This window comes from Centruroides sculpturatus, unplaced genomic scaffold (genome assembly GCF_000671375.1).
Source record: "Centruroides sculpturatus isolate CEXI.00-Female unplaced genomic scaffold, Cexi_2.0 scaffold490, whole genome shotgun sequence".
In the NCBI taxonomy this organism is placed as follows: Eukaryota; Metazoa; Arthropoda; class Arachnida; order Scorpiones; family Buthidae; genus Centruroides; species Centruroides sculpturatus.
In genome coordinates this window covers 78,609-90,862 of record NW_019384667.1, presented here as the reverse complement: position 1 = coordinate 90,862, position 12,254 = coordinate 78,609, and the positions used below count along the sequence as shown (strand labels likewise).

Here is a 12,254-nt window from a genome sequence, read left to right as displayed (position 1 = left end):
GGGTATAAGGCTCTAGTTTAGTAGTGTTACAGAGTATAATACGTATATTTTAATATATTTTTTAAAAGAAACAAAACTACTGAGAAATGTTACGTGTGTTTAACAACGGGTTCGGAAAACTTTGAAAATGTTAACAACAGGTTCGGCCGAACCTGTGCGAACCCGCTGAATATCACCACTGATTATATACATAACTGTCAGGAAGGTAAAAGAATTCCATTTGGAATTGAATAGGTTCAGAATAAAAGTACTTTTTAAGTAAAGAAAATAATCTGGAAGATGACATGCAGATTGTTATTAGAGTTTATTTGCTCTAACATTTTCAAATTGAAGTTCAGAATGATTTTAAGTCAATGAAATTTGGAATTTTTGTTTTTTGTTGCCCTTGATGAGTCTAAAAGGTCCAAAGTACTTGGGCTAAGCATAACACATTTCTTATTAGTTTTGCCAATAAAGTAGCTTTCGAAAGACCTGAGTATCATTGACATTGATAGAATTTTGGATTTAGTAAAAGATTAAAGAAATTTTAATTATGCTCATCATAAAACTTTGATTTGACAAAATAGAAGAATGTTGTTATCAGTTACTCAATACTTATACATGTATTTTATACATAAAAATTAATTATATGATAAAAACACTTAAAAAACCTGTAATCCAGTTAATAGGAATTAAATTTATTAGAAGAACAAGAATGCAATTAATGGCAATTGTCAGGTGTATAGAAACTGACAATGACTGTTTGTGGCATTTGCTTGTGACAATGTATATAAAAAAACCTTAATACTTATAAAGCTACTAAGAACAGCTTTGCTGTCAATTTTAAGATTCAACTGCCTATCTTTAGCAAAATTCCATGCTGATGGTTGCATTCATAGAAGAATGCAACCACCAGCATAGTGGTTGCATTCTTCTATAATTAATTCTTTTGTTTTAAAGGAAACTTCAAAATATAAGCATTTATTATATGGAATCTAAATATATATCTAGGGCTCTACCTATGGATGATTATCATACAGTAGTAAATCAATTAGCAAATCATCAATCGTAATTAATGTATAGGAATTCAATTTTATTAAACAGGTTGATATCATATGAATTACATATCAAAATGATGTTGATACATTAGCGTCCTACTTAACTAAAATCTTTTCAATCACATTATCTGATATGAATTGTGGAAGAGTGCTTTGTCAACAAAGACGAGTGAATTTAGTCAGTAAAATACAGATGCTCCTTGACTTACAATGTTCAACATACAAACAATATGATAGCTGATGCGTGTGAAGCAAAAACACAAAAACTGTTAGAATTTGAATTCAGGCAGCTGCATTTTGTTGCATTCCCAGTCTGGAAGCACGCATCAGAAGAAGAAGGTAACAATAGCCCTATCGCCATATCATCTCCTTCATTCAGCAACTAATATTCCATTATCTCTTTTAATTTTTTTTTTATGGTTTTATAATAAAATTTTATTACATACTTTTCTGGTGGATGTTATAATATTTGAGAGGTTATTGTGTGTGTAACATTAGCATAATATACTTCTGTACATTTTGTTTTGTTTCATTCATTCATTCTTTCTTTCCTTTTTTTCTGTACACTTTATTATACAATATAAAACATTACATACTGTATAACTTTGTATACAACCTTTTTTTATTTTTGACTTAAAATGTGTGTTTTGGAATGTAACCCCATCATCAGTCAAGGAGAGACTAAGTTTATTTCATGAATCTTGGCAGAGTGATGTACAGCACTCTTAAAATTTTAAAAAGAATTTAATCTGGTGACTTCTTATAAAAATACAAATTTTGAGATAACAATAAAGAAATTTTAATTGTAACTGTTGTGAAACTGGTTTGATATCCATTGATTACTTTGTATCAAATATGCCATGTCATCTAAATTTATTATTATTCAAGATAGCCTTGGTTCCTGTCATCTTGGATTATTAGGACTCTACTGTATTTATAAAATTTATATCTTTAATCTTGAAATAATACACTTTTTATCAACCTAATTAGTTTTATTATAATATAAACAAATTTATTACCATTTAAAATATATGGGTTTTTGTATATATTATCTTAATCATGTATTATTATTTAGCTTATTCAATCTTATGACAAAAGAGAACAAGCAATTAAAACATGTATAACTCAGAGTTCAGAAGATGTTCGAAGTTTAAAAGACAAAAGAACTACAGATCCAGATAGTATACCTCTTTTAAAAGAACTTCGAAAGGAACAGACAAAGGTAATTTCATTATTTTCTCTTGTAGCATAATATTTACACATATAAATTACAATAACACATATTTTTCTCTTAATGTTTATCTGGAATTTATATATACAGGGCCTTCCAAAAAGAATGCTATCATTTTAAATTAATGTACAGTAGAGCATTGATTATCCTACCCCCAATCAACTGTCACATCAGTTAACCGACCGCGTTCTGGTCAGCAAATTCAGATGTCCGCTAGTGATGTGGCGCCATAATATTTGGTTATGTCTTGGCTACTTTATTTTTGCGTGTTTTAGCTGGCAACACCTCAACCATGAAAGGGAGCCAGTATTTAAACAAGGCTTAATTTTCTAATTTTTAACAATACAATAGGGACGGTTATTATTTAAAAAATTTTTGTTAGGCTTAACGTCAATGAAAATTCAATGCGAAGCAGGTTTTTTTTTATACTCTTTCTGCCCTGTGGGCACAAAGAGGGCCTCTTATAGCATATCCATTTTGTGTTAAGCCAGCCCCACAATGGGGCAGCGAGGTGGTGAAGGACGGGGCCCTGACATCCAAACGGACCACCCCCAAATATTTCCTGAGGATTCCTTGACCTGTCCGGATTTGATTCCAGGTCCTCCAGAGCAGTAGGCTGCCACCTTGACCGCTCGGCCATCTGGCCATCTTTGCGAAGTAGGTTAATAGCGATATACTAATTACATGGGATATACTAATATACTATACTAATAATGTATTTTTTCATATTTTTCAGTTATCTGTTTTTTCAGTTATCCGACCAACCCCAGTCCCCAATTCAGTCAGATAATCGATGCTCTACTGTAATTACATTAATTATTATTGAATATTGTAACATACGTCAAAACATTGGAAAATTGTCCAAGGTTCACATTGTTTACCTCATGTCACAGCACAGCACATGTCCTATGATACTCAAATTTTCCTATGCTCACTATACCGTATCCATTGTCACTCCACCCAAGGCAAGCTGCAATTCTACAGCTCCCACAGATTACTTGTATTGCACAATGACAAATGATTCTAATTTTTCAAATTGAATAATGCAAAATGCTTTCTTTTTTGTCAGACATGGTCATAGCCAGCGTTTTGTTATGGAGGGGACCTAGTACAGGCCAGCCTGACACAAAATTGAATCATTTCAAATTATTGTTCATTAAAACAGAATTTCGATAAAAATCGACAATAATTTAACACGCATATAATATGAACTTCTCTTAATCATACGTTCTCGTAACATTAATATCAAACTCTAGCAATGCCTTAAACAGAAATTAACCAGAAAATATTCAGATGATTTTAAAAAAACTTAACCAATCAATTATTTTTTTTTTACTATTCTTTAATATAGTTCACCGTCTTTAATCTAGATCTAGACTTTCAGTGGGTACACTACACCCAATTAAATTATTGATAGCTTCAGCTCTCTATTTCTTTTTGCAAATCGGCTCAACACTTTTTCAGCTGTAATTTTTTCTTTGACAATGGCATTTTCTATGTTGAGTGACATGTGAGAGAATCGTTCTTGAAGCATTGTGTTTCTAAGCCATGTTTTTATCTGCCTCATAGCAGAAAAATTTGCTCATAGCCAACGGAGCTCACTGGGAGTACTATTGCTGCTTGAAAAAGTTTATATAAATTAGGGCAGTACTCTTTTTTAATGTGGTTTCTCAAACTTTCAGCATTCATCTCAACATTTTTTAATTGAATGGTGTTTTTCATGACCATTGCTTCAGCTTCCAAGGCTGATGTATCAATTCTTAAGATTTTTTTTTTATAATTACTGATGAAATCCTCTCCGTTCTTCATGTCCAATTTAACAAATGCGTCCACCGCACAAGCTAATGGTAGATTTTCAAATCGGCATTTCAGATTTACTATGATATTATCTACCACTTGGTAGTAAATGTTGATCTTCCAGTATTCTTCTGGTTAAGATTAGGCTGAAAAATGTAATGTATTGCTTTTGCTCACAGTTGACTCTGTATAAATTTTTTTTTTTGACGCATCCATTTTGAGAATCTAACACACTAGTGAAATCTCGTGCTTTTCAGAAAACTGCTCGATGTCTTTCAAAATTTTGAACTGATTTCTGCATGCTTTAAAAGTATCTATAGTACTTGCTATGAGGTCACTAGCCTGACTAAAAGTGGCATTTTGAGTCTGGAAAAATTTACTCACTACATTCACTATAGCGAGAACTGTGTGAAATGTGTGTAAGGAAGCAATGAACTCTGGCTTCGTAATAATATTTAGTAATCCAAGTGCTTCCACTGTGTGCTTGTCACGATTCTCAGTGATCTCTTTTTCCAAAGTCAATTGCCTCATAATTTGTCAGTTCTGTTTGGCAGTTTTAATAGCAACAACTCCATCTGGTAGTACTGAGACTTCCCATTTCATGACTGGTATGGATTCTGAGAGTGCATTGTAATTTTTGCAGGCTTGCATGATGACCAGGTTGTGCAAAGTGAATATACAAAGCTTCAAGGCCGTTAAAAAATGTCTTTGCTAGTGAAACATTTGCGTATGAGTCAACAACCATGAGATTTAGTTTGTGCTAAGCCAATGGATGTAAATTGCTTGAGGATGAGTTTCTTTGATAATCTCCTGTAGACCTCGATTTTTACCAGACATGACGCTAGCACCATCATAAGATTGTGCAAGAATTGGAACATCATCCAAATGGTGTTTATTCAATGTGTCTAAAATTAATGTAGCCAGTCCTTGTGCATCTCTGGAGATGGAACAATTTGTAAAAGCTATAAATCTTTCGACTGTGTCTAAACCATTCACGTATCTTATGGTCATTGACAATTGTTCCAGTTTAAAGCATCTGGCCTCTTCCACACTTAAAGAAAAAAAGCCACATGCTTTAGCTTCTTCAACAATTTCTTCTAGAATGAGGTTCAATATCATTTCAATTATTTCATTCTGGATATCTGGGCTGCAGTAGTTGTAATGTTTTTCAAAGTGGAGTAAAAATTTTCATATTTACAAAAAAAGTTGAGCAATTTCCAAGAAATTACCTCTATTTTTAGAAGATGCATTTTCCCGGTGCCATCTCAAAGACAAACCCTGATGAACAAGGTTCGGTATTATAACAATAAGTTTAGCCAAGTATTCTCTGTTTTAAACAATTTCTTCCTCTTGATGTTAACCTAACCTAAGTTTATTCGTTGTACGTAGTATAAAACCAACTGGTTCCTTCAGGTTTGCGCGTCTGAGCGTGCCACGGTTTGAGCCCGTCAGATAGAACAAGAGTGTGTGTGCAGCAGTGCTGCCATTTTAGCACTTTTTGGTATGATTGGCATATGCTCATCAGGCCGCTTGACATACTTAAGTGTTACGATGTAGAAAACTGTCATTTAAAATTGATCCTAATATTTTTAATATTCAACAACAAAATTTATTCAATTTGTTAAATGGGTGAATAATTATTTTGTTTCAAATTAATAAACGCTACAATCTTATGACTGCAACCAAATCTGGATGGCGCAGCAGTTCACTATTAAATCATTTGTTTTTGCTTTCAGTGTATCTTCTTATGCTTGCTTGGTTTTGACTTAAATATAATTGATCGATTGATTGGATTTAATAATTTTGAATCGTGTTTTTCTGAGGAGGGGCACCAGGCTAACTGGGGAGGGCCGGGCCCACCCATGCCCCTTCTTTGCTGTGCCCATGGTTGCAGAGTTGTCACTTTCATTTACAACACTTCCTAGAGTTAGCAGACGAGATGTTCGAATGCAGACAGGAGACAAAACTCAAACAATTACTCTATTGATTGGTGTACATTGCATATTTCTTAGATGATAATTAACATAATTACAGTACAGATAGATAGATAGATATTTTATTGTAACATACTGGAGTATAGTAAATACTGGGGGCCACGGATGTATAACCCAGTTAGAGATGGTACTAGATATATAGAAATACATGGATACATAATATGAGTGAGATAATATAAATTAAAAAATAATAATAATAAAAAGAGAAAGTTATTTACAAATATATACAATATAATGTAAGCAAAATAAAAACAAGTGTAATATAAAATACAGAAGTAAAGTTTTGATACATTGGTAAATGATATACAGAGATTGCAAATACAAATAAAGTAATTAGTGTGGATGTGTAAATTTAACGTACAATATCAAGAGAAATTAAGTAATTAAAGTAACACAACATAATAGAGAAAAGTAATGATGTTGCTATACAGAGTAAATAAATATACACAAGTTTACTCAGGGATAAAGGACATCACTACAATGCACTGAGGACATGGTTACAGGTTAGGTGCATGTGACGACAACGTTGCAGAAAACAGATGTAGGAGAATGGCCTGCAGGCATGTGAGGCAGTTAGACGTACGCAGTGACAGTGGTACGAACAAAGTAGTTGTTTATGAGCACAAGAAAAGCGACGTAAGAGTCTTGGTGGTTGAAGAAACTGTAGCAGTCACTAGGCCAGCTGTACCTGTGTGCTTCAATGGTGGACTTTAAATAGTGCCTCTCCAGCTCCAGCATGGGACAATCAAAGATATAATGGAGATTGCTGTCACTAGTACCACAGAGGGAGCAGTTAGAGCTAGGGGCATTGACAAATCTAGCCAAGTATGACTGAAATCTATCATGGCCGGTGAGAAACTGGCTGTTGCGGTGACCTGGAATGTACCATTTATTAAGGAGAAAACTCTCAATGTTAGGGATGAATCTGTGTGTAACTGGGTGGTTATGATTATCCCATTCCTGTTGCCAAGTCACAAGAAGGTTCTTCCATAGTAGGTTTTTGACAGTGTTGCTGTTAATTTTATTATAGGCGACTGAAAGGTTAGGGTCATCACTAGCAGATTTGGCCAAGGCATCAGCACGCTCGTTACCAAGAGTGCCCTGGTGAGCTCATGTCCAGTAGATGAAGAAAAAATTGCAGGAATGTTGATAGTGTCATGTATATCTGTGATGGGATGACAGGAATGATTTTTTATGAGGGAGATTGAAGATGCACTGTCTGAGATGATGGCCACAGATTTGCCTGCAAAGTTGGAGACAGATCAGACCACGGCCGACCTGATGGCGAACATCTTGGCTTGGAGAACAGTACAGTGATCACCCAACCTGTGCTGACCAGAGACGATCTCCTCGTTGTTTGTGGAAAGCAACAAAGGCACTGCCTATATTGAAATTTTCTTTGAATCCATCAGTAAAGATTTCTATATCCACATGATCAGGTTGGTAGAAGTTGATCTTATTAGGAGTGTCTGGGTGTTTAGTTAAAGCATATTGAACGTTGCATTCAAGATCCTGACTGTCGATAATTTTATTATTGATGCAGGTGGCCTTACCCCACTTAAGATGTCAGAGCTTAGTATTATAGTCAACTAGCTTACCCGTCGCACATTGTTGCGATCTCAGAAGAAAGGAAATTCAAGCAAACTCGTTATGATAAAATTAAATTTACATTTTATCATTTTCATTGAAACTTATTATTATNAAGCTAACACAATTAATGATATGATAATTTTTAGAAAAGGATTTTAATTTTTTAATATAAATTGTCTCAATTATTAAAAATAACATTATGTACTCTATCATTATAAATTGTTTTTGTAATATTTTAATTGCCATAATTTCAATTGATACAATTATTTTTCACATTTGTATACTTTGTATAAAAAAATATTTTATATCTTGTTCAATATACAAAAATGATTCTTTTGCATGATGAATGTCTCTTAAAGTGGCTGAAAACATTCGTGTTCATTAACCCTTTGGAGGGTATGCCCTCGGCAAATTGTTGCATAATTTCGATAATGTCGTGTTTAAGATATTATACATAAGTGGTGCAGTTGTGCACTTTGTTATTCTCTTTTTATAGCATTTGTCACCATCTATATTTCAAATGGTTTTTCTCCTTTTACCTGTTTTGTTGTTTTTCAGCTTTGAATTAAATGATACTGTATCTGTGGGGTACTTGCTGCTATGTGCCTAGTGATGTAAATATAATTTAGTTTAGTTAAATATTATAACAATGTTATAAGTTTTATGTACCAAACAGCTTTTCAAATGGCTAGATTTTTGTGATATTTCTCACTCCTATACAACTTTGACCCAGAAAGAGTTTGATACTTTAGAACAAGTTGTCAAGAGACTTATAAGAAGAAAGAGAAATGTTATAAAAGACTGATTATGACACTAAATCTGAGTCAGAAGATCAGGAGATTATACAAGATAATCAGAGCAATGAGTCAGAACAATTGGCTAATTAGACAGATGACTTTTTTAGGAAATAAGAATAGTAGAACAAAATTCATCAGTAAAGAGATGTGGTAATAATTTTTAAAAAAAAGTTATATAATTACTAAATGTGCTAGATGTAAAGGGAAGCAACAGACTGAAATGGAATGACTTATTTTTAATTATATAAATGCTTTACAACTGCATTCATTTAATAAAAAGTTCTAACAATAATTCCCTCTTATTTATCAATATTTTCAAAAAAACACTAACTATTGGAGGATATGAAGTGATATTACATATGTGGTGTAATAGTCACAAAACATCCTCTCAGAATCTAAAAGGAGTGCCCACCAAAGTTAAATTTTATGTGCTATAGTAAGTATAAGAGGTGTGAAGTGTTTCTAATCAATGGTTTCAGCTTTTGAGAATGTTTAGATATTATTTTTACAAAGCAGCCATATATTTGACTCTATAAAAATTTTAATTAATACTTAAAATAGACTAATTTTATAATATTTTGAGTTGTTCATAGATTTATAAATTGTAGATATATATAATGAAAGAATAAAATCTTTTATTTAGATGATAAATCATTTACACACAACCTTGTACAGCAGCAAAAAAGATTTATTAAACTGGAAAGAAACTGTTTTGTTCTATTACCACAAGTATTTTAAAATATTCGTATTTGAAAATTTGGAACATCGAACCCAATGAATGTCATTAAATATGACCAAACACGAACCAGACAACCTTACAGTCAATCTCTTCCTTGATAACTTTTTATATTTTTCTTAAGTATTGAATTAATGGTTTAACATAATTATAAATAAAATTAGAATTCTAAAATCTAAAATTTAATTATTTGTATATTTACTCATTTAGGAAATATTAAAGAAAATGAGACGCATCGATGATAACATAATTCATGCTTTGAATACAACAATTCCTACCGATTCCTTTACTGCAAAAGCCAGTGTAACTGATCAGTGTAAAGATTTGTATGAACAAGTAAGTATATTCTGATTTTATTTATAATCAAATTTATTTTTTTGATTCTAATTGCCTAACAGAACCATTGAAACAGACTTTTTCTTTTTTATTAAGTCTGCATTCTTGAAACTTCTGGGATAAATTTCATAATTGATAGGATCAGTTTGTTTTATATTATTCAAGTATGAAAACTACCAGGGTCTTCCAAAACGAATGCTACCATTTTAAATTACTGTAATTATGTTAATTATTATCTGAGAAGTTTGCGACATACACCAATTGATAGACTAATCGTCTGAGCTTCATCTTCTGCGTTCAAACATATCATCATCCACTATTTCTAGGAAGTGTGGTAAATGAAAATGGCAACTTTGAAACAGAGGTGTTTTGCATTCTGCAGTTTGCAAAATTGGAATCATTGATCAATGCACAACATAAGTAATCTACAAGAGTGCATAATACAGCTGTGGAGCTGCAGGAGATGTAGAATTTTGGTTGCTTTGGGAGGAGTGACAATGGATATGTCGAAACGAGCATAGGAAGGATTAGAGTATCAGTCAGATGTGTATCGTGGGACATGAGGTACATGCATTAAGAGATTGTAATGGGTAAATGTAAAACTTGGATGATTCTCCAATGTTTTAATGTATGTTACAATGTTCTTGAATAATAATTAACATAAGTACAATAATTTTAAATGGTAGCATTTTTTTGGAAGACTCTGTATGTATAGTGAAAAGAAGTTTCTTTCTTAATGTTTTTGAAGTAATTTATATTTAAAAAGGTATTATAAATATATATTAGTTTCAGTTTTGAACTACAAGTATTTACTTCAAATATCATTTATTATACATTAAGCCTGGTTCTGTAAGTATATGATACTATGACAACAATGTTTTTAAGCTATTTTAAACCTCATATATGAGTTGGTCAAGTAAACCCATATGTGAGTTGACACATATCTAAAACATGACAGACCAATAGAATATTTTAAAAGTGTATAAATACAACAATGAAGACTTATGCAAAAAGAAAAGCTTTTTAAATCTTTTAAAAATCCTTTCACAATCAAAATTACCTTCTTCCTGATAGCTGGATTGATGTCTAAGTACATCAAACAAAACCTTTACAATCCAGTAATTTAGAATGTTGGCCTGAAGCAAATCTTGTGTAAGATCGAAAATGTTTGTTGAATTTACATTAGAATTATTTACCTTTTTCAATCACTGGAACACAGTCAATGCATAGCAGAGCTTTTCTTTATAGCTTTTCCCCATCTATATTTATGTAAATTGCTTAAAAGCTCCATTCTTTTTGTATAAGTCTTCAATGGTGTATATTTATACATTTTTTTAAATATATATTTTGCCCTAGATTTTTAAATATTTTTTACAATAAAGTATTGTTTGTATCAAAAAGAACTGTCTTGGGTCCAGTGATGTATTTCATGCAGATTGTTCTTCAAAAAAATGCACAATTTCACTCTCTATAAAATAGCATGTAACTAAGAGCAAAAACACTTTTACTACTAAAAGTTAAATCAGTTTATGTCATTGGCTAAACACTAATGTTTAATTCATTGTGATTGGTTATTTTGGCATGCATAAATATGTGAACAGAATAAACAGTATTGAGAACCAGGTTTTACAATCATGATTTTTGTAGTAGAAGTAATTCAATTTTCTATGTAGTTATGTTTGCCTTTTCAATATATTATTTCTTTGTAAGACTACAAAGTATATCGTCAGAAACACAGTAGAATCCTGATTATCTGAGTTCCATCTAACCAAGGTTATACATTATTCAAGGAGAGTTGTGAAAGAGTTCTTTGTCAACAAAAACAAAAAATATAGTACAGTACACTGTTTCACAAGTTTTGGTTGTGGTATATACTCACATAAAAGATGTACTAAACGTTTTAAAAAGAATTTATTCTGTTAACAATATGAATTTTTAAAAAATCCAGTAACAAGTTGCATAACTTTTCTGGCAAAAATATTTGTTTAAGAAACAGTAAGACACATTTAGAAAAAATGTGTGTGGTGCCATCTGCTATGAGATTTTATTAAAAATATCTTTTATATTATTAATTATTATAAAAAAGCAAAGGGCTTAATTTTGAGGATAGGTATGAGTTTTTTTAAAAATTGTAAATGCTAATAATGAGTAAAGTTTTAAGTCCAACCACATCTAAAATATGAGTAATGAACCCTCTATCTCCCCCTTTAACAACCAAAATTTAATAGCATGAAAGCCCTTTATGTACAAGATACCTTGCCAAATTTCTTTTCTTAATATTTAACCCATTCTGAGATATTAAATGAAATAGATGCCAACACACACACCATGCAACCAGAATTTTATTTTGTTCAGGAGTCTCAAATATCAAGATTTGCAAAAAAACCTGGAGGATCAAATTTGACACAATTACAATACTTTACTATATTATATACAGTGGTGATATTCGAAATATTTAACAAAGGGTTCGCTAACAGAATATTTTTCCTTAACAATTTTTTTTTCGCTCAAATGGTGCATTAGCAACATTAGTGCAAAAACTGACCTTAAGATATCCATGTAAATAAAAAAGATGCGTTCGCAAAATTAAGTCAGTTAAAATTTAACATTGTTTATGCCAGAACTATAGTTTTTTTATAAATAATAAAAAAGAGTGTTCAAAATGGTTTATTTTGTACATATTTTAATATTTTTCATTCAAAATATTTTATAAACATAAAAATTGGCTTTTTTTTA

General features: G+C 31.7%; 1 protein-coding gene across 1 annotated transcript in view; it reads left to right on the top strand.

The window, feature by feature from the left end:
* The window catches only part of LOC111626674 (coiled-coil domain-containing protein 58-like), a 47,658-nt gene that overhangs the window by 26,066 nt on the left and 9,338 nt on the right, over positions 1-12,254 (top strand). The window contains exon 2 of the mRNA XM_023370153.1: positions 9,393-9,518. Coding sequence (XP_023225921.1) covers positions 9,393-9,518 — 126 coding nt within the window. The remainder of the gene's footprint in view (positions 1-9,392; positions 9,519-12,254) is intronic.